This window comes from Clarias gariepinus, chromosome 14, assembly GCF_024256425.1.
Source record: "Clarias gariepinus isolate MV-2021 ecotype Netherlands chromosome 14, CGAR_prim_01v2, whole genome shotgun sequence".
Taxonomy (NCBI): Eukaryota; Metazoa; Chordata; class Actinopteri; order Siluriformes; family Clariidae; genus Clarias; species Clarias gariepinus.
In genome coordinates, this window is record NC_071113.1 from 8897385 (window position 1) to 8921649 (window position 24265).

The 24265-nt window shown below is 39.2% G+C and overlaps 1 protein-coding gene across 1 annotated transcript in view; it reads right to left on the reverse strand.

The window, feature by feature from the left end:
• pcdh15b (protocadherin-related 15b) overlaps nucleotides 1-24265 on the reverse strand; it is a 244070-nt gene that overhangs the window by 142254 nt on the left and 77551 nt on the right. Inside the window, exons 9-13 of the mRNA XM_053511130.1 lie at nucleotides 21661-21831; nucleotides 12368-12476; nucleotides 11996-12108; nucleotides 7414-7620; nucleotides 343-477 (exon numbers count right to left, since the gene is read on the reverse strand). Of these exons, the coding sequence (XP_053367105.1) occupies nucleotides 343-477; nucleotides 7414-7620; nucleotides 11996-12108; nucleotides 12368-12476; nucleotides 21661-21831 (735 nt within the window). The remainder of the gene's footprint in view (nucleotides 1-342; nucleotides 478-7413; nucleotides 7621-11995; nucleotides 12109-12367; nucleotides 12477-21660; nucleotides 21832-24265) is intronic.

Sequence of the window (24265 nt, forward strand, 5' to 3'; positions counted from 1 at the left end):
AGCCTAGAAGAGGACAATCCAAAGAAATCCTTTAAAGTTTGAAAGAAGCCAGGTTGCTGGTTTAAATACACTTTTCTCGGAATTATAGTATATATATATATATTTTTTTTTAAAGGGATAAAACATCAACAAAGCCATGAACTGGTTGGCCTTCTGAAAAATCCTCATCTGAAGTATGCCACTCTTATCCCATGCTTAAGTAGGATGTTGCTTTTAAACTGCAAATTTTGTCATAAAACTCTGGCTGTACTGTATGTTTACATCCTTCATGTGTATCACCTGTGATGGAGTCTTGCCTAAAAGCAATTTGATGGAGATAACTGGACTCATTGCGGTTCTTACTGTGAAGCTGTAACTCTTCTGCTCTTCACGGTCCACAGGCTTTAGGAGCGTCAGGTAGCGCGCAATCCCTCTGGGTGTCACCGCGAAGACGCTTTCGTAGTTGTCCAGGGAGATTTGCACCATGGGATCTTTGGTCTGTTTGGAACATCAATCAAAGTGCAATCTCAGTGCCAGCACTACCACAGTTCAGCACAACAACAAAAAGAAGAAGAGTAAAGTATAGTGATGGCAGAGAGTTGCAGCTTCATTCACTGTAGTATAAGGTTACAGGACAGGGTATGAGGCAGGGTACACACAGGGTGCAAGTAGACACATACGCGCACACACACACTTTATCAATTTGTAAACACTAATTAGCCTACGCTATAAGATGTCCTCGGACTGTGGGAGAAAAACAGATTTATACCCAGAGGAAACCCACCAAGCACGGAGAGAACATAGACTGGAGGCAAGATTTAAATTCAGCCCTGGCAGTGTGATGTGATGGCATTAAGTACTTGGAGACCAGTGCCAACTACATCAATATCATGGCAATATTATGGCATAGCATTGAGAACTACTGACATACTGTATGTAATACTGTTCATACATCAAAAAAAGTTAAAAAAAAATAAATTATTAAATAAATAAAAAATTTGTCGTGCGATACAGGCTTGAGGGAGGAGCAGTCTTAAGTAGCGATGAGAAGTTCAATGAAGGATCATTTAGGTGACTCGTTCTTTGAATCTCAAAATAAACAAATCCTTTTATTGAGTCACTTAGTTTATTTAATTTTTTTGATCAGAAATAAAATTAAATGTTACATTTTTAATAAACAGACCCCCAACACGTCTACATACACAAAATTTGGCTATAGTTTTAATAATGAAAATATTACAATGTAGCTAAGGACATATTATGATAAACAGAACAAGCAGCTCACCTCTCATATCTTCTGGTCCGAATCATTCATTCCTCCTTTACGCTATTAGCGTATACTGTATGAAAGTCACGTGACAAAAGAACGAACGAGTCGGACCAGAAGACTCATAAGAACGGCTCAATTCTGTTTCCTGTGCAATGCATTGCACAGCGTCTGTGGGACTCACGTGGCAAAAGAACAAACGATTCGGACCAAGACTCGAGTGTTAACTACTGTGTTCTGTACATTACCTACGGAGATTTTGCGATGCGTTGCGCATGCATACATTTAATAGAACTGAACGAATTACTCTCTGAGGCTACTCCTTCTTCTCAGTCAAAAAAAACGAAACCTTAATGAACAACACGTCACTACTAACACGTGTCAACTCCAACAGTTTGTTGTAACATTGAAATGTATGTTATGGGCTGGAAATCCACTTACTATGATACTATGAAATGTCATTCAAAGTCAATATTAAATGAATACAGACATATGGTATGACAATTAATTACCCGTATCCTTCTTTTAAAGAACACAAAAATATATTTTTATATATATATAATTTTTTTTCCTCTCTCGCACTGCAGTACAAGGATTGAAGCGTCTTAATCTCAGATGTTGCTTTTTTAAGAATTGGAATTTCCATTAATAGATTTTTGAACAACATTTAAATTGATTTAAATTCTAGCAGGTGAATGCGTGCTCAGATTATCCTTTAAACCATGGTGTTTAGGTGTTATTTTATTAATTTAACAAATCAATTTATTGAATTAGAACTGTGATAAAATCACTTGCATCCCACTCACTCATTATAACGACATGACCTTGAGTTAGCTTGTGGCACTCATTAATCGAGCACAATTACCTGTTGATGCATGATATGACAAAAATGATACAATTCCAAATGATTTAATTTTTTTTTGGATCAAGTGCTATTGTATAAGCTACAAAATAATGAGCTTGGAAGCCCTCATAGAGTATATACTGTATATATCGTATAAATGTATATAACTGTAATGAGCATTCAATATATTATAATATCAAAAATCCTTTTGCTGTGAAAAACCATTTTTTTAAAAAAAATGAAAAACCTCCCTGCTTCTTCCATCAATATTTTCTATCGCTCAATTTTAAGGGTTAAAGGCAACGGCTTGGGTTTAACGGTGGTGGTCTAAATATTACTGATAAACACTGTCTCAGTTACTGCTGTTCTACAGAAATCTAGCAAGAAAAAAAGCATAAACTTCACTCAGGTACACTCAAGTAAATGTGGCAACCCCAGTTTAAAATCAAGCCCTGTTTAACCTGTCTCTAAATACAAGTAACTTTTTCGTAAAGATCTTGTTGTAACGTCTAAACCTACTGTAAGAAATCGACGCTGTTCATGATGCAGAATAACAGGACACAGTTATAAGAGTTGAAAACTACCTTCATTTCGCTATATATAATCTCCTGCTACACTTATCCCAGTGTTTTACTAGTGCTTGGATACCATCAAGTTTTCTCAGTCTGCCGGAGCCTGCTTCACTCTGGCCCCCTAGGAATTCCTTTAATGACGCAAACATGTTGTAATGTTGTTGGAGGTCAGAACTATAAGGGTGATTTGGCAATTACGTGCAAGCAGGGTTCGGGAATGATTGTATGATTTTTAAGGATCAGACTTTCAGATGTAAAAAAGTATGCAAAACTATTCATATATTTTCTTTAGGGTAGGAGTCTCATCACTGTGCTGTGTTTAAAGCCTTCTGTAAATGTCATTCGATTTTACGTCTTCGTTTCTGTGCCCATGAGACGACAAGTCCCAGATTGAATTGAATGGTCCTCGTTAAATCATCAAAAGTTCAGGTGTGTCTGTTTTAGTGAATGTTTCTTCAACCTAAAACTCAAGAGCCCAAATCAAGCTATGAGGTAGACATAATTGTCTATAGAGCTCCGGAGACAAGATTGCACCAGACAATTTTGCATCTTTGAAGTGGCATATGGAGCCCAGACCTGAAACCAACTGAATCTTTGGGGAGAGCTTAAAATAGCAATGCAGTGATGCTCCTCATCCAACCTGACAAAGCAGGGGACCGGGTCTACAGCAGGAAGTTGGAGAACATCCACAAATCCAGATGTGCCAAGCTTGTGGCATCATATTCAATGAAAGCTGTAATTACTGCCAAGGGCAATTCAACAGAGTGTCAGGTTTCAATAGTTGTGCAAAAGTGATATATTTCTTTTCTCCTTTATGGCTTTTGTATTGATTCATTCAATCATCTATTCATTCAATTTCAGTAACCGCCTTTATTCTTTTTCATGTCACAGTGGATGTGGAGCTTGTCCTGGGAATGCGGAGTCTACTGGGAGCACACTATTGCAAAAGAGTGAATGAACAGTTTTCTTATTCCCCATTGATTATATCTTTGCATTATTTCAGAAAAGAAATGTTATACACAAGTTGTAATGGGCCAGAAAGTGAAGGTATGTGAATACTTTCAGAAAGTACCGAATTGACCAAAAAAGCTAAATATCTTAGGCATCATTATGAAACTCATTAATTAGAGGACAGGTTGATAATAAAGTGCTTTATATGAAAGGCTACTTCTTGACAACATGGATTTCTGCCAACTGTTTATTACTGCATATTTATTTTTATGTACAGTGCCCTACAGAATTATTGGCACTCCTCCAAAGAAATGAGTGTATTTGAAGAACATTTTAAATAAATTCAACTGATGCTAAACTAAACTAAATGCTTATATAACGCCAGCCAGAAAAGTCCACCTTGTGCTTTGTTTCCAATGGTTCAACAACGTTGTGCAACGCCACAACATTTATTTTTGTCCAAAATTACATAAATACACTCAACAAAAATATAAACGCAACACCTTTGTTTCTGCTCCGATTTTTTATGAGATGGACTTAAAGATCTTAAATTCATTCTAGATACACAATATTATTATTTCTCTCAAACATTGTTCACAAATCAGTCTAAATGTGTGATAGTGAGCACTTCTGCTTTGCTGAGATAATCCATCCCACCTCACAGGTGTGACACATCAAGATGCTGATCTGACATCATGAGTAGTGCACAGGTGTACCTTATACTGCCCACAATAAAAGGCCAGCCTGGAATGTGCAGTTTTTTGCTTTATTGGGGGTCTGGGGACTCAGAACCGGTCAGTATCTGGTGTGACCACCATTTGCCTCATGCAGTGCAACACATCATCTTCGCATAGAGTTTATCAGATTGTCAATTGTGGCCTGTGGAATATTGGTCCGCTCCTCTTCAATGGCTGTGCGAAGTTGTTGGATATTAGTGGGAACTGGTACACGCTGTCGTGTACACCGGTCAAGCACATCCCAAACATGCTCAACGGGTGACATGTCCGGTGAGTATGCTGGCCATGCAAACTCTGCTGGGATAGTTGGACCAATCGGAAAATTATTTTCCATTACATCCCAAAGACTTCCAATGGGGGTGATGTCTTAACTCTTTGGTTTTCAGTTCATATGTGAAAAGGATTTCTCATGCTCCCACATGCTACCACTTTTCACAATTTGAGTGCTAAAATACTGTATGTCCACACCATCAAGATAGAAAAATTCAGTAGATGTGATAACCTGGTCATTCAGTACATTCAGGTCGTCAGCTGACTTCATTTTATTGCCACATAAAGATGCTGAGCCTAGACTGAGCAACTGAAGCAACCCCAGATTATACAGTAACACTGCCTCTGTCCAGAGATTCGTACAATGTACCATGAACTTCCGTTCTTATACTGACACACACATCACTCTGGAAAAGAGGGTCAATCTGGACTCATCAGACCACATGACCTTTTTCCATCGCTTAAATTTCCAAGAAGCCATTTATTCCAACCACGTTTCTTACACCGAGTTGAGTCCAGCAGTCACCTTTCAGGTTGTAACAATGGATTGGACGTTTTTAAACACAATTCATTCACAGTCATTTCAACATCTCCTTACACGTTTTCCTTGCTTAATTTAGGCCCAAAATACGACTCTTCTGAAACATAGTAAGAGTCAGAAACCACGGGATATTTCGTCTGACATGGTTGTTTAAGAAATGAGAAGCTACTTACTGCATCAGTTAAAGTCGAAAGAATTGCTGCCAGCTGAAACATAATAATCACTGCAGCATGTATTAACCAAAGACCCATATGTATTTGCTTATTTAAATCCTAATGGACATTTTTTGCTTTTCACATGTAAAGGCAGTTAAATCTCTTTCATATATATATATATATATATATATATATATATATATATATATATATATATATATATATATGAAGAAGTGAAACCATGACCACTGTGAATGAAGGAGTGAAACCAATCAACATTTACAGAAGACTTCATGCACAGTATGGTAATAAGACTTGCAGTTAGCCATAGTAAAACATATGGGGGGGTGCCAAAGTTTCAAAGAAGACTGTACATCTGTGAACGAACCCACTGCAGTCGTTCCCTTGAACATTCAGTGAGTGGAACGCTCGCTTGATCCATGAAAATCAATGCATACTGTAGCTTGCCGCCAACTTGCAAACGGGGCGCATCTGTCTGTGAGAACTGTACACACAATCACTCAGCAACACTGCTTGCAAATTATAAAAACTTGGCTGGGAGTTATTCCCACAACCCCTGTACAGTCCTGACCATTCGTCCAAGCCATTTCCACATTAAAGGTGGAAATAAAGGCCATTTAATGGAGTTCCTGGGAGGCCAAGGTTTCAGACATGAAGCAGGCAGTCTGATCATGCCTCAGGGACACTGAGAGAACTTTCTCCCTTGATGGTATCCAAGCCCTATTGAAACAATCGGATAAGTGTAGCAGGAGATTACTGTATATAGGAAACATAAAGGAAGTTTTTATTCGTATAACTATGTCCTGCTTTTCTTCACTATGAAAAATCTTGATTTGACTTGAACACCCCTTGTACTCTGCAAGATAAAAAAATCCGTCAAAAATCAATAGCATGGAGGTATTTTTAACATAACAGACACTTTCTAGCATTGCTAGAAACACTTTCCGTGTTTTCAGAAGCAGGAGGCAAAACAGAGCTGGTGCAGCATTAGCTATGACTGACTATTTAGCTTACAAATGGCATAATAGAAATCTATAATTATAGAAGCCTTGTAGCTTAGACTGATCAAACAAAAAAATCTGCACTGCGCAGTTTTTATGCTCATGGCAACTTCCATTATGTGAGCTGTTTCGCTTCTCTCAGCAGTGCCGATAATGATTCTGTGGCCTTAGTTGTAAATGGATTTGATCTAGCGGCGAACAAAGCCATAAAAACTTGAGGGGAAATGACCACAGTGGCTGTGGTTTATTCACACATCACCGTTCATTAACCTTACACGAGTTCTCCTTCTTACAGACAGATAAGATCCCTGGAAGACACGCTCACAGTCAGATCGAGCGCGTCCTTCTGAGCCTTCAGTCGAAAATTAAACACAAGTATACGGTCGTTTAGCAATAATGAGGAGGAGCGACATCGGTTCTTTATGCTGGAAAAATGGCAAAGGAAAAAAAGAAAGAAAGAAAAAAAAAAACCCTGCAAGGCTGTGGGAGGAAACGATTTGCAACGATCATTTCAACTAGTCCACTTTGCTTACAGAACACCATTATGTGCTAGTCCTTTCAGCTGCAAGCTGTCCTCGAGATTCACCACATTTTCAATGAGATATTTCAAAGGCATAGTTGGCAGGCTCAAAAATGTAATCAAAAAACAATAAAAGTAGGCACAAAGAGGCAATCGTGTTGAGTATTAAGTAAATTAAATGCCTGGAATATGAAGAGCGCAGGTAAAAAATAAGGAAAGGAGAAAAGACAACTATGGACATGACAGCTCTAGTCATACATTTAGGAGAATGTACGCTAATAGCTTCAGGCAGCGGGCGAGGTTCAAGCTGTAAAATGCAGGCATGAAATACGACACAAACTGAGGTTGTTTTTGATTATTTAAACAGTGAAGGATTAGGTGGAAAGAGCGTCAAAAGTGTGACAGTCTGGCAAAGGTGACGCTGAGCGTCTTCCTTTCAAAACGAAAAGTTTTCATGCTTGTTATCTAATTTTGTTCCTTTTTCTATTTACTTTTTTTTTAATCGATTATTGTCTTTTAAAGAAATCACCAGCCGTACGCTGAAAGGATTCTCACCTCCTCCGTGTCGTTATCCAGAGCAATGATGGTAAGTGCAGACGAGAGACTGGCATCGCTAGAGATTGTAGTGCCAACTGGAGCTGATTCAAGGATGAAGCCTTCGTAGGTGTTTGCCTGGAAATACGGCGCCTGGTCGTTCTCATCCAGTACTTCAATACGGAGATTGGCGAAGGCTGGGAGTGGATGTCCGTTGTCTTGCTCGGCCTGAAAGCGAAATCCAAAGAGAGATTCTTGTTCTTTTAAATTAACACAGACTGCAGGCTTCCGAGAAAGAAAAAAAAAGAAAGAAAAGGAAACCGTAATGAGTCCCAGAAACTATTTGCACAAAGATTCATAGAGTAATTAGAAGTGCCAGAGGTGGTGACGTGCCTTAATTAAGCTTCCGTCTTTTACAATCATAAGCTGTGTTTAAATCAGAGTGGTCTATCTTTACACTACTTCATCAGCCCAGGACATAAAAAGAATCCTTATTAGAGAAGGTCCTTATGCAAACCAGATAAGTTCTCTCTCCATGAACCACACGTGTCAGCTCGACAAGGTTAGAGTTTAAAGATATAAACTTTGTGTGATGGGGAAAAAAAAAAGAAAGAAACTCCAGTAATTAATATGAACAGACTAGCATTATATTGCGACTAACATATGTTGCTGTAATGTATGCAATGTGGCTGCATGCAACCATATGTCGCTGTATGTAGGATATAATTAAGGTGTCGCTCAGTGGTTGAAAATTAATATGAAGTTTGGCGAACAAAAAAATAAGCCCGAAACTGTCTGGAAATGTGTTAGACAGCAAGATAAACTATACTAATTAGAGGACGTATTGCTTATAAAGTACTTTACGTGAACGCTAACTGTTGACACCATGTAATTCTCCCAACTGGTTGTTGTTTATGTATACAACTCTGAACATTGCAGAAAATAACACTCCTGAACACAATTTTTTATTTAATGCAAGCAAAGCTTATATTATTTCCGACGTGTGTGATATTAGGATCACATCTGTCTTTAATAAAAGCCGCTTCCCAGTGTTATAATTATGATGTCATCCGCATGTAAACTCCTTTTGTAAACTGCTTGTGCACAGTACAATTCTAAAGACCTGTAATTTTTTCAGCATGTAAATATTCTATGCAATGGTTCCGATGTCCTAACGCCGTCCCAAAGTATTGAGCTGGTACTTGTCCCGTCTTTGTTTGCCTTTTGTTTAGTTTCACTCAGCCATCATGTGTAAATGTCGATCAGCATTCTTCATCATCAGCAGCTGTGAAGCCCATCTAGGGTTTTCAATAAGCTCAGAGAAAAAAAAAAAAGGTACTATTGGGATGTGTTTAGGATCACATCTTGAGCACTCGGGTTCGATCTGGGTCGACAATAAAATGTAGCATTGCACATGAAGTGCCAGGATGTCTTGATGACTCAGCAGCCACGCTTTCAAACTCTTCACAGCCAGGTTCCCCAGCAGAGCCACCCGTCTTTGACAGAAATATATGCCTTAACTCCTATTTGAAAAGGGGGGGAAAAAAAACAACTTATCATGTGGTTCCAGACAGTGCAGAATATTAAGTATACTGCAGCCACTAGAAGATTTTTACAGTTCTGGTATTAGAGCTGACTCGGGCTTGAAACACTGGACTGGTTTCAGATCTGATTTGTCATATATTACAGTGTAATTCAACAATATTGTTCGCTATAATATTGTTTTAACAGACTTTCTACATGACATCATTGTCCAATGTAAAGTGCTTTATAAATAAAATGTATTATTGTTATTATTATTATTATTATTATTATTATTATTATTAGACACATCTCTGTTTCAGACAAACTCTACCCTATGTAACATTTATAGCTACATCTGAGATCTAATTTTGTGGACTTTTGGTATTTTGTTACTAGAGTAACTACCATAATACTGTATCTACACTCACTTACTCACTCACTCATCATCTATACTGCTTCATCCTGTATACATAATATACTATATTTAGGGTACGAGGAGGGGTACACTCTAAATGGGGTGCCAATCCATCACAGGGCACACACATACAGTACACACACTCATTCACACACTATGGGCAATTTGGGGATCACCAATTAGACTAACCTACAGTACATGTCTTTGAACTATGGGAGAAAACCAGAGTACCCAGAGGAAACCCACCAAGCACGTAGAGAAGATTCAAACTCCATGCAAACAGAGACGGGAATCACACCCGGACCCCGGAGATGCAAGCCGACAGTGCTAACCACTAAGCCAGTATGCCAGCTAATATCCACACTATATAACTATATAAAATTATGTGGCCATCTGAACATCATACTCATATTTGCATCTTCATCAATCTGTTGAACACAACGTTTGAAGCAGGACTTTCTTCTGTATCATTCTAATTTTCCTTTCCTGTAACTAAAATCGGTTCCAGCATGACAAGACAGCTCCATGACAACATGGTTTGCCAAGATTTGACTGGAAGAACTCCTGAACACAACCCTGATCTCAAACCCACTGAACACCTTGGGGAAGAACTGGAACGCCGACTGCATCCCAGGCCTCCTCATCCGATATCATTACAATCCTCCTGTGGTTGAATGAGCACGAATCCCTAGAGGCATGCTCCTACATCGAGTCTAAAGTCTTCAGAGAAGAGTAAAAGGACTAAAACTAAAGTGAGATCTTCAAAAATCACACAACAGTGTTGGGGTCAGGATTCAACAAACGTTCTATCTGCAGTATATAGTTTAGATTAATATGGGCAGGCTGAGTGCTGCAAGATGTCAGTTGTCCAGTACATACTGTATAGGCTAAAATAAACATGACTTGCAAAGTGCTATTAGAATAATCCACTATTTCCACTTTGCAAGCTCCAGCAGGCAGGAACATGTGGTTAATATGATAATGATGTTAATTTGGCAACGTTACGGACGTTGGGAAGAACGCTAGTATTAGATTGTTTTTAAAAGTTAGAATAACTTTCTAACGGAACAGTGTTGACATCATGATGGTGGCATAACACCGACTGAATGCCCCTAATAAATGTTAAAAACATGACTTTAAAAAAAATTTTAATACCAAACCGATGACCTGAGCCGGGCTCAAACTCTGCTCGGTTTGGTGAGAGCACTGTGTACTAACCTCTGGATCAGTAGGGAATGTGCTTTTGATGCTATTAAATGCGCATACATAACAACAAGCTATTACAAAAGCAATTTAATATTACATTGGAAAACATCTAAAAGTTGTTCTTTGAAACTTAAAACGCGCACAGATCTGCTTAAGAAACCGTGGATGTGCTCCAATCAAGGAGTCGCCACACAGGACTATTCAATCTGCACAACAACTTTGCCACAGGTTTCATAATAGATGCCCTTCCTGACCAGACCCTACTATTTTATCTTGCTTTAGATGGCACAGCATCCAGTGGTTGGGGTTACCCACCTACCACTGAGCCACCAACGCCCGCACAACTGTTTGCAATTACATTTTGTTAAAGTCGTTCTAACTTTCAAAACCAACGTCATTCTGACAGTGAACATCATCACAACATTGTTACAACTACAGTATAACGCAGCACACATCAAATGTTAGGGTTTCTACTGAGTGGTTTTATGGTTGACAAATATCTTACTCTTGCTGGAACACTTAATAAGAATGCCTTCAAGGGTTTTATCGCTTTCCTTTATAATGACATTAAGCTGATGAGCATCAGGGATGGCCAGCAGTGGGTTAAAAGTGAGGCTCTGGTTTTTTCAGGCATGGCTAATGTGTTGTCAAACAACCTTAGTGAGCATATATCCAATAGGCTGGAGATATATATGGAATATACGTAGACCTGAGCAAGTTGCACTTTACATATGGTGTAAAAAGGATACTGGCTAGTTCTGGTCTCCGAGACTTGGTTTCCATGTGCAAGAATAAAAAAGGAACCAATTGGTGGCCATACAAAGACAGCTGTTTAATGTGGCAAGACTTGTATTGTGATGATTATGTAAATAGGGGCATTGCATGATCTCTGTAGCCCAAGCTGGACCTCTGTAGAGTATATAAGCAAGCATCCACCCACCCATGCATCCATCCATCCATCTATACTTCCATCCATTCATTTGACATTATAGCAGATTAAGAGCATTGGGCAAGACCTTTTTTCTTTATTCTTTTCTCGGAAACAAAGAAATAAAAAAATCTCCGGTGTTTTTTTGTATTAAGTTTTTAGGAGAGGTGGCTTGGCATGCTTTTCCACACTCTTCACTTCTTCGCTTTGATCCTGCGAGGAGCTGCAGGCAGAGCTCCCAGTTAGAGCGAACTGTTTCCTGTTTCTTTGCCACATTAGATACACTACACCAGCTCTCCATGTGAAAGCCCAATGGCATGTATTTTCTTTTTTTTCTTCTTCATGAAAAACGTCACCATGCTACACCGTCTTACATTCTCCTCTCACGCAGACTCCAGTGTCCTTTTTTTTTTCCCTTTCCTCTCCTTTCTCTCGTTCTTATTAACTTACGGTCGACTGCATGTATCCGGTGTCAAATTATGACAGCACTCGGACAGCACTTTTCATTTTTTCAAGGTTATTCATATTACCTTGATTATCAAGTCGAATCTCTGGTGCTGCTCACGCCTGATAGGCTGCAGGAGCCTGAGCTCAGCTGTGCTGCTGTTTAGTGAGAAGTACTCGGCATAGAATGCAGGATTGCCTATGGAGAAAGATGGAGAGTAGAGGATCAATAAGATGCCAGGCTTTCATCAATGGGTTTGCTACTGAAGGAAAAAAAAACTCATGGGTGCCAATGATTCAAAACGCATTCAGCTTCGCATTTGTTTTGGTATCGCAATCTTTCACTGTAGGATTAACAGCCATGCTTTTGTGTCTTCTGTTTATGCAAAAAAACAAAAAAAGGATATTGTAGTCGGTCCTAGTCCCTGTCTCTAACTGATACGGGTACCATCACCTACCTAAGAGGATGGAGTACAGGATGCCGGGGCGATCCGAGGGCGGCTGGATGTTCCTGTCCTGATCCACGGCCTGGATAGGAGGTGTCACATTCACCGGGTTCGCCTTGCTCTGTCAAAAACAGACAAATAAATACATTTGTTTTGAGCGCTGAGCCTTTGAAAGAGCTTCTTGGCATGCCTTTCGACACTCCGCTTGCTTTTTCATCCTGACAACATAAAGACAGATGGAACAAGAAGTCACCAATGACTAATGTCTTTCTTCTCTGGTTGCTCTTCAGGTTGATTGTAACAGCTGAGACCAGGTCATTATAAAGCCATGCTGTCACTTATCCATGACACACACGAGACGGCTGTACTTTTAAGGAAAAAACAAAACAAAAACAACAACTACCAAACAGACAGCACAAGCCATAAAAATGCAGTTTAAGGACATTTCTCAAGAAAACAAAGGGCGACTTCATGAGCGGTGACTTTCACACTGCTGTCATTTGCAATGCAGAAATTCTGACCGTAAAAACACTGCACAATGCCTCTCTATCAATTATGAGCTTTAAAAGCCGATCTTCCTTGCTTCTCTTCCTGAGATTTCGAAAGCCCGGGGGAGAAGTAAATCTGTCTCGCTCCCTCTTTCCTTCGTTCTCTCTCCGCTTCTGCATGGATGTGCAGAATCACAAGGTCTGAGCATAATCTTGGCAGCCAGTAAATAAACAGTTCATCTATAATTCAGCTTGCCCTTGCAAAACCTATAATGACAACATTAAAAACGGGAAAGCGGGTAGGGTGGTGGGGGGGGCAACCAAGGGATAATGTGAGTGAAAAATATAGGCGGCCTGTAATTCAGGGACGAGCAGGGCGAGAGTTAATCCAGAGTGCTAAGCAGTCCTCGAGACTTTTACAGCTGCAACATATGGCCACATACTGTATAAGATGTGCGTTAGCAATAGACGCTGACGCATAACTAATTAATAGGCTTAAATGTAAATTGAATGCGTTTATAAGGCCGCGGGTTGGAAGGTTGTGGATACGTTATGATTTATGCTCTGTCTAGAGTCTAAGGAAATCAAATTCAGTTGGAAAAATGCAGTTAACTGGAGGACACTGCAAAACAAAAGAAAATGGTACGATTAGATTAAATGAAGGCGGCATGGTGGCTTAGTGGTTAGGACTGTTGTCTTGCACCGTTCAGGCTTGATTCCCGGCCAGACTCGATTCTCGGCCAGACTCAATTCCCGTCTCTGTGTGCATGGAGTTTGCATGTTCTCCCTGTGCTTCGTGGGTTTTCTCCGGTTGCTCTAGTTTCCTCCCACAGTCCAAAGACATGCAGAATAGGCTAACTGGCGTTCCCAAATTGTCCTTAGTGTGTGTGCGCCCTGCGATAAATTGGCACCTTCGTGCCCCAAGTCTCCTGGAATAAGCTCCAGGCCCCCTGCGACCCTGAATACAGGATTAAGCGGTACAGACGATGAGTGAGTGAGTAGACTAAATCATTATCTTTCTAATTTCTCCAATGCTGTGTGTTTCTATGACTCACAAGCAAGAAATTTTCATTATTAGGCCTTTAGGTTTTCTTTCATTCAAAATAAGGAACATAAGTGTATCACAGCTCTGAAAGCTTTGCGTCCTCTTCTGCTGCTTGTCCAGCCCTAATAAGCGTCAGTAGGCAGCTGATGCCTGTTCTGCTTGGGTAAGATGTATCTTTGTAATTCCCAACCCCTGCAATTTACAAAGCCTGGTGTACTGTAAATCTTGAGCTCTGTAGTTTGGCTATTATACACTTTCAGTCGCTCATTTCCTACGGAAGGTGTTAACCCGGCACACGGCGAGGAGAAAGCATCATGAAATACAGTACTGTGCAAAAAGTATTAAGCCACCTCCTCCTTTCATCATTTTAAATTAGATGATGATGTTTTACTGCAACAGTCTGCAAAAGTTGTTTGAAAAGACTACTGTTAAATTGGCAGCAACCTCATTTCCCCTTTTGTCTGTTCCAACTATTTAGCTTCAGCAGTATACTAATCACCGGTCGTCATCTGTATTCTGTTTCTCACTGGTTCATGCCTTCAGTTGGATGGCTTTTAATGCCTGAATGATTCATCATGTGTATCATTCACTGTATGATTTAACAAACTAAGAACTGGTCAGGTATAGGGCTTGGACTGAAAAAAAAAAAGTCCTCAAGACTACATTCAAAAACATTCAAGAATGAAGAAATGAAGGTTGGCTCAAACACGGATCAAAACTCTTCTTTCCCATCTACTTATGCAATTTGTTTTTGTTTAAACACTACTTTATGATCAGTTTGTCTAGATCTTTGGGTAGAACGTTACGTCTATATGAAGTCTAACTAAGTAACGGGGTTTTCAAGAGCACTGAGCAACGTTTGTTGATTTGGTTTGAGCTGAGAGACGAAGACAAGGAGAAAATTCATTAGACAAAACATCGCTGCCTCAAGAGGGGAAGAGGAGAGGGTTGATACCCTAATCTATTTCCCAACAACCCATAAATCCTTAGTTAAAACGTACTTATAATAATCTTTGCACACTTGTTCCCCTGACGGTAACCACTCCTGGCTATGAAGCTTGGCAATAATTCCAAGCTGTAAATGTAACTTCAGAAGATGACAGTTGACCATTTCCCAGTTCTACCCCTGACTTATTGAAAGAAAAAAAAAAATGCAAACAACAACTCAAGATTGGTTTGTCTGCATGAGGGATTGCTTGAGTCCACACTGCTAATTAATGAATGTTAGATTCTTGAGAGGATGAGAAGCTCTGTAATAACCACAGCTCTGGCTCTTCATGACCTCAAAAACCCATCTTTTTCCCTAATGAGACTGATACACCTCGAGTCACAGCAAGATCAGTGTTGGGGGACGTTACTTTTTAAAGTAACTTATGACATTACGAAATTACTGTTTTTAAAACATAGTCAGTTACATTACAGCGTTACTAACTAGTAACTAGTTCGAGTACTTTTCCATTGCAGAAAATGAAAATTCCTTTGTAATTCCTCAAGCATGTTGTTTTAGTCAGGACCTTTATAATTATTTTACCATCATCACTTAGCGAAGTTTGGCCCATAATCTGTTAACTACTAATACCGCTATCTCACCTACGCGGTTTCGCGCGGTGGCCGTAAGTACGATTCATCATGATTCACCGCGAGTTTTGGCGCTGTGATCAGGTTTCCATCTTTCCGCGCGTCAGTCCTCATATAGTCAAACTGCATAGGTGAGATAGATATAACAGCAGGAATAATAGAGGGGGGCGGGTTATCTGGGGCGGGGGTTGTAGGATGACTTTTACACACACTTATGTATTGGGAATGACTGCTGTCTGGCTCACATATTACATTAATTGTCTGAATAACAGATTACATTTTGAAAAAATAAATAAATAACTGAGTAGTTAAATGGTGGACCTAATGTGTTAGATTACTTGTTACATCCAAGTACTTTTACTTTGTAATGCGTTACACCCAACATTAAACAAGATGACCTGTGAAACTTTCGGTAGTGTACCGACTGTTCATATTAGTACTTGTATCTTTGAGCGAACACCTTTTCATTTTAAGTAATACTGTATATATCTGGCCCTGCGATGGATTGGCGCCCTGTCCAGAGTGTACCCTGCCTCGTGCCCTAAGCCTACCTGCGACCCTGAATACAGGATAAAGTGGTATAGGAGATGAGTGAGTGAGTGAGTGTATACTGTATATCAATATTCATTAGAATCCCTTTGCATCTTGAGGGCTTATGTGGAAATGCAGCAGGGACTACACATGAGCTTTGGTGTTTACAGTGCACGCTATTCACTAGTTTCTTCTGTAAAGATGAGCACAGTGAAAGTGCAAGCACATAAACACCCCAGAGGCTCCCAAAAGACCGAGCTTTAGAAACTAACCTAGACGATAATACTCTACGTTCTGACTATAAGTTTGAAGAGATCTTCATCTAGCCTGCTGTGCCAGATTCAATGCCTGACCCAGAGCTTGCCCATCTCCAGGCTACTCTTCACAGAAATGACTTAGTATATTCATGACATGCTAAATATTGTCTGTTGTATACTGTTGTATACATAGTGTGTATGACAGATGTTTTATATTGTTCAAGCTATACTGCTTCATACAGGATTGCTGGGGCCTGGAGCCTATCCCAGGAGACTTAGGACACAAGATGGAATCCATCGCAGGGCACACACACACAATCACATGCTAATTTGGGAACGCCAGTTTGTCTAATCTGCATGTCTTTGGATTGGGGGAGAAAACCGGAGGGAACCCACCCAGCACAGGGAGAACATGCAAACTCCATGCACAGAGACTCTAAGACAGGAATTAAACCTGAGAACTGCAAGGCTATTTTGCTGCCTGAAATAAATGGTTAATTAATAACGTTATTAACGTTGCTGAGCCTAAACTAACCGGAGCAACTGTAGCCACTGGATTATAGCACTGTCTCCAAGGGCTTGTACAGTGACCACTTTGCATGATGGGTGCATTGCTTCCTGCGCTGCCCTTCTTATTCTGACGTGCCCATCACTCTGGAATAGGGTCAATCTAGACTTATCAGGTCATGTGACCTTTTTTGATGGTTAAAAACACCAATCTTTATGGTCCTTAGTGAATTCACGCCTTCTTTTTATTATGCTTGCTAACAAACAAGTGGTTTTCTTACGGCTGGACAGAAGTTTAGGTTGTGCGTTCTCATCCTATTCTTGATTTTCAAGTCTTCTTAAGATAATTCCAGTAATTTAAATCTTCTTAGCTGTTTTTCATTGCTTGATGCAGGCCAGTAATTTGACAGGCAGATATAAGGTGTTCCACAGCATTACAATACACACCTAAAGGAGTGAAGGCTTTAGATAATGAGTAAACTCAAAAGTTAATCCTTGGATCTCTTTATTGATCCGAGTGCAGACACAGAGTGAATACACTGCTCTGATTGGAGCTTCTGTGGTTTTCAAAGGTTAACGTGGTTCTGGAAATAACTTTACCTCACCTCTACAGATCAGTTTGAATGACGAGGAATCACTGAGACTGCGATTGACTTCTTCACTTTTAGCTAACATATCTGCTCTGAAAGCATGGCCAGCTTCCCTGATAGATTTGACTATGGTGTGGCCCTGTCCCTGTCTACTGAAGGAAAACTCCAGCCTTGCTCAATCTGACCTTTCTTGTTATTGTAGCAGCAGCAGCATGCAAGGGTGTATACCACAGGGAGGATAAAACACCTGCCAGTCAGAATGAAAGCATCCTTACTTCCCCTTATGTCCTCAGCAGTAGAGGGAGGCTGGGTATTGCTGATGTCCTCCTGTTTTTGCTATTTGCCAGTATTAAATATAATCGCTGTTAAAAATAAAAGAGAAAAAAAAAAGCTTCTTGTGGCAGAAAGATAATGAGGGCAGAAATACACCCTTAATGAAAGATGGGACTTAAAAGTATTCTGGATATTCTGATACTTAAAAAAAATCTCCGTCATCAGCAACATTCTTTTATGTGCTATTTTATCTACTGGAAAAAAAGGAAATGCTGCATGCTCCATTTAAATGAGGCTGGACCTGACCTACAGAGGGGGGAAAGAAGAAACCGGGAAGGAAAAGAAAAGAAGGGGATAAAAACAAATAGAAGTTTAAAAAGAAAGGAATTGAAGAAAATAAAGGAAAGTAAGTTAAAAATAAAAGATGGATAGATGGAAAAGTAGTTTGAGAAAGAAAGAGAAAAGAATTAGTACTAGAACTAGTAAAGAACAGAAGCAATGAAACAAAGAACAGGAGCTCATGTAATAAAGGAAGGAAAGAAGAAAGAAAGTAAGGGATGAAGAGACATAAAGAAACAAAGTAAAATCAAAATGTCATTAAGTAAGGACCAAAAAAAGACAAAAAATTAAAAAAAGGAAAAGGACTAAAACAGCAGGGAAGGGATGCATAAAGAGATTGAGAAAGAAAGGAATGGAGTAAATAAAGTAAAGTAAATAAAAATGAAATAAGGAAGAATGGAAAAAGGAAAAAACAGAAAAGGGAGGAAGGTTAAGGTAAAAAAAAGGAACTAAAAGAAAGAATAAAAGTAGGGGAAGTTAAGAAAAAGTAATAATGTAAAGTAATAACAAGGGAGGAGGAAGGAGGGAAAAGTTTAAATAACTAGTAATAATAAGGAGAAAGGAAAGAAAGTAAAGTAACTCAAAGAATCAAGAGGGAAGGAAGAAAAGAAGGAGGAAAAATAAATGAGTAGAGAAAGAAAAGAAAAGGAAAAATAAAGAAGTGGTAAATGAAGGGAGGAATGAATAAGTAAAGAAATAAAGAATGTTACTAATAAAAAAAGAACGAAAGGGATAAATTAATTGATATAGAAAAGGAAGGAATTAAAGAAATAAAGGAAAGTATGTTTAAATTAAAGTAGAACAAAGGAAAGTCGAAAAGGCCAGTGGAAAGAGAAGAAGATTGTTTATCTGAGGTTTGTAAAGGAAGAAAACTGATGAGGCCTGTAATGGTCCAGGGTTTATAGGGCAGGTGACCTGAGTGACAGATGTGAGGACAGCAGAACAACGCTTTCTCCCTTAACAGCTAGCCAGCCGTTAGAATTCCTAAACACGCACCATCCTCTATTCGCACTTGTAAAATCTGTCCTTGTCCATGCCTAGTTGTTCACGTAAACACGATTTACTACATTTATTTTGTTCCCCTGATGTTTGGCTGAGAACAATCTGTTTAAATCTTGAAATAAAAAAGAAACACCTAATGCTCTTATTCCTCGGCTATAAAATATCAAATGCTTTAAGTGCTTCGCTAAAGTTAGAAAACTGCCAGAGGGAAATCTAAATGTCATCCGGTCACCGTGGCACTTCCAGTAAAGATAAAACGGATAACTTTTTTTTTTTTTTTTTTACCCTTTTCTCAAAAGCTTTAATAATTTAAAAGCTATATAAATAATAGAAAGATAAGTGGAAATAAACAAGCCTGCACAGGAAGCTGTTGTGTCGGGGCAGAGAATTAAAGGCTAAAAGATCAACATTTAAAACAACTTCTTTTTATATTTGACACGGTGCTATTATTCAGAACGGGTGGCACACGACGGCCCGAATCAGCTTGTGGATAATGGTTGCTATGCAAAGCTTTGAAACAAAGAAGCAAGATAATATCTGTTCCCGCCAATCAATACCACTGAAATCCCTTTTCTAAAGGCGACGTCAAAACGTATTAGACAGCTCACCAAGGTTTGTCATCTTGCACCTTCTTCTGTGTTGTGTATGAATGACATCTCTTATCAGCCCGTGTTCCACTATGCTCTTGTCAGCAGGTCACATCTAATCTGCTTTGGGATAAAGTCTGTAACAAGGCTAAACCTGAAAGGCTATATAAAAGAAAAAGAAACACATCTCAAGCCATAATGCTGAAAAAACCTTCGGGCTATATGTAGCTCCTGATGTAGGAACAATTCTAAGAAATAAATGGGCCTAGCTACAGTACAGTTTAAAAGCTATCCAGAAAGTCCATTTACACTTAAATGAACTTTTAAATGATTGAAAACCTGCTTATTGTCCAGCGCCGACTCCTATAGCGCTAGATTGGAAACTTAATTGCCTAATTTATGCGTTTGAGATATTTAATGACATTAAACATCACAGGTAAAATCGCTCTCTTGAAGCAGTAGAACACTTATAATTATAATCATGTGCATTACAGTATTGAGTTTGTCTTATAGATTTTGGAACAGGATCCGGGGATTTGTGCTCATTTAACCACAAACGCATTAGTCCACGTTCACATTACAAGCAACATCAGTACAATTCTCATTTCATGTCATGTCATGATGTCGTGATTTTGATGATGTCATCACAGTTCTCATTTATAATTACAAGTGACGTTTATCTAACATGACTCTAACAGGGACACGCGTCTGAAATGACACACATGCGCACATCGAAATGTCTTTTGTTCGCGCTATGTGGGCGAAAACACGTCATGAGTTTAACGTGCTGAGTTCCTCATTCCTTTCAAACAATGGATGCGATTATAACAACAATCTGCTTGTACTGTAATTTTGCTCGGGCAGCACGTGGTCGATCCCTGTCTCTGTTTGCATGGAGTTTGCATGTTCTTGGTGCTCTGGAGAGTGGCTAGTAGTTAGTTGGCTATATTTGTTGAGAAAGAAAGCCTCGCTTTAGCTGTTTTAGGAGATGTTCCTAGCGCTGCTACAGTATGAAATCCACACGCTGCTGGTGATGACTGACTTCAAGTGTTTTCTCTATGCATACGCAAAGCCAAAAAAGTTGCATAAATTCCCATCTTAATTATCTGATTCAAGGCACATGACTGTAAAGGACCACATACAGTACGAAAGAGACTGAGTTCGAAAAAATCTGATTTGGAAATCAGATTTATGCGACAGCCCTGAAAATAATCAAATCTAATATGAGCGCACTGTGGTAATGTGACCGTAGCCTTAGTGAGATCAGATACTGGCATAAGGCAAGGAAGCCTTAGTGGCAGTTTGTGTTCAGTAGGATTGAGATCAAGGTTCTGAGTTCTTCCACTTCAACCTTTTGAAGACCATATCTTTATAGAGCTTGCTCTGCTATGTGCATTTAATTTTGCGGTGATCGTTGCAGAAATATCACCATACGAGTTTGATAGGGGTGAGGGTTGAAAATATTTTTGGCCATAGAATGTCGGTAAGAAAACTGTAGATAAAAATCGACACAAATCGTCTGTAAAGCACTTGCGTTGTTCTGCAAGCACTGCGATTTCTGTTTTATGGAATTACTGGCAATTTCATGTTAGTTATTTAATATGAATTAGGATTTCAGTGTTCAGTATTTGAATGTAATACATAATCAGTGCTTATATTTATTAATTATCTGCAGCAACATTTTTTTTTAAACTTGAAAAACAAAAGAATATATATTTCCTGACAAACTTCACAAAAGTGAATATTGACACTAAGTGTTACTTAGACAAGCTCTGAGTGTTAAGATTCTTCACACTTATTTCCTGATGTAATTGTCATTGTTTTTACTAAGAGTTTTTTGCAAATCTTAGAAATTCAAATGCATTATTATATTTATAACATTAAGGAATATGCTGTTACAAATGATTGCTTTGTCACTAAGGCACCTTTCTGAAATGCGTGAAAAAAGAGACAGCAATGTGTACAGAAGAAAAGTCTTTTCATATTCAGAAAACAATGAATGTGCCTGTAATTACATTCATAAGCCAGGATTTCACATTCCAGCTAAATGATCTTTTGTATGTAAAGGGCTACAAAGCTTGCTGTGAAGAGAAATAAAAGACGCTCACTGGGTCTGCGAGCTCCAGGACGGTGGCTCTGTACGTAAGTGGCTGGCAGTCACGGGTGTTTTCAACCAGGCTGCAGGGAAGGAACATCGGGCCCAGGTCGTCTCCATCTAGCACGTCCACTGTCAGTGTTGTAGTGGCAGTCAGACGCTCTTTAGGGTCAGGAGCTCGGTCCTAGAAGGCAAAAAAGATGTCTTTTCAGTGCTGAACTAAGTAGCCTCACATGTCATGATGAAATAAGGGCATAAGGGCTATAACTGCACTACTACTGGGTATTTCCATGCAAATGTCAACCTTGCTATCGGAAGAAAACGTAGGTATAAACAAAACCATACTCACTCACTCAATCATCTATACTACCTTATTCTGTATACACTAGACTAGAGTACAGTAATACTGTAAGTTTACAGTATATTGACTTAAGTTGTACTTAAACTTAAACTTGTAAATTAAACAGTAATGTCCAGAAAGGAGGAAAGGACCACAAATACATATCAGTAATAAATGACGATTTAATAACTTCATAGTAAGGGAAATAGATTCTACCTCAAATGTGTTCTTTATCTAGTTGTAGAGGACCAATTCAAACATTTCACATCATGTGACGATCCATATCATCTATCTAGAAACCTCTGTAGTCCAACCAGGAACTGTGGAGGCCAATGTATTCATTTCCATTTTTTACAATGGTTGTAGGATCGCTGGTCAACATTCACACACATGCACACACACACAAACACACACACTCTATGGGCAATTCGGGAATGCCAGTTCGCCTAATCTGCATGTCTTTGGACTGTAAGAGAAAACCAGAGTACCTGAAGGAAACCCACTAAGCATGGGGAGAACAATCAAACTCCAAGCACACAGACCCCAAAGCAGGAATCGAATTTATCTTAAAATCCATTTAACTCTCTGTCACGGTACAAAGGCAAGGCTTTAAACAGCCATCTTTAAAACCAAAAGAGTTTGTAGAAAACCTGAACTCTCTAATATATGCTAGATATTTTTGAGATGTAGATGAATATATGAATTCTGAAGATTTGTTTGTTTTTAGCTGAAAAGATTGCGGTAAAAGTTATGCAAATTAAATCACTGATACTAAACTTCGGCTTGCTTGGAGGAATTTCGTTTACCGAGTTTACAAGAAGTCACATCCGTAACCGACCCTGCTACTTTTTTTCACTAAAAGGGTATCCTTTCCCATACTTCAAGCTAAATACTGTATGTTTCAAGACACTTGGTTTTATTTTTTGTGCAGAAAGGATGCAGCGATTTGCATTACATTTAAGAGCCTTAAACAAGTAACCAATTAAAGTTCCTGCTTCAATGCTTTTTAAGGCTAGACAGTTAATGGCAAACATAAATAATAATAATAAAAAAAAAAAACAGTGCAATGAAAGTGCAAAGCAATAAATTTGTGCATTTACACTATAGTGTTATTACATTATTCATATATTTGCCCACCCAAGGACAGACTACACAAAATGTTGGGGCAGTGGCGGCTCTGTTGGTTAAGGCTGTGGGTTTACTGATAAGGAAGGTGGGGGTTTGAGCCCCAGCATGGCAAGTTGCCATTGTTAAGCCCTTGAACAAGGCTCTTAACCCTATCTGCTCCAGGGGCGCTGTGTCCGGGCTGACCCTGCACTCTGACCTCAGCTTATACTGTTTCTTAAAATAATTTTTTTTTTAATCTGCTTATTTCCAACACTCCTTATGAAGAACTATAATGTCTACACTAGAGTGGGACTGGATTGTGATGTGCAACCCAATACTCTGTATGCTCCCTTACTGGAGTGTACTGGTCATAATGGAATTCAAGGAGTCATGCGGGTATTCAGTATATCTACACAAATATACCAATATAAATATAATATATAATATAAAACATTATACTATATATAACTACCCGAGTGTGATATTGCTCTTATACCCTGCCTGACCAAAACAAAAAGTCACGCACTCTAAGATTTCATTCAATCACCTTTATCTTTGATTACAGCACACAATGTGATGTGCAGTTCATGTGTGAAAATGATTCCCCATCCTCTCAGAGCCACTCTTTCACAGATTGAGTCCTATAATATGCCTGTGCCAACAGGGAAGAAGAACTCCATTGATGTGGTAACCTGGTCATCCTGTAGATTTATTTTTTTATTGCCACATAACACTGCTGAGACTAGAACTGATCAAGTGAAGCAAGCACAGATCATAACACTGCCTCCAGAGGCTTGTTACAGTGTGCACTACAGTATGGATGATGGGTGCATCGCTTCATGTGCTTTCCTTCTTACCCTGACGCGCCCATCACTCTGGAATAGGGACAATCTAGCCTCGTCAGACCACATTACCTATTTTTTTCCTATTTTCTTCCACAAATTTGCACTTCATCATTATCCTTCCAGATTTTGATAATGTGTTAAAGGGTCATCAACCATTCAACACACCTTTTCTTTCACTCCATATTAACCTAAACACACTCCTAACACACAGTATGACTGAAAAACAATCCCTGCTATCAAATAAGGATGGGTTCCCGGGTGAGTCTGGTTCCTCTCAAGGTTTCTTCCTATTGCCATCTCAGGCATTTTTTTTTTCTTGCTGCTGT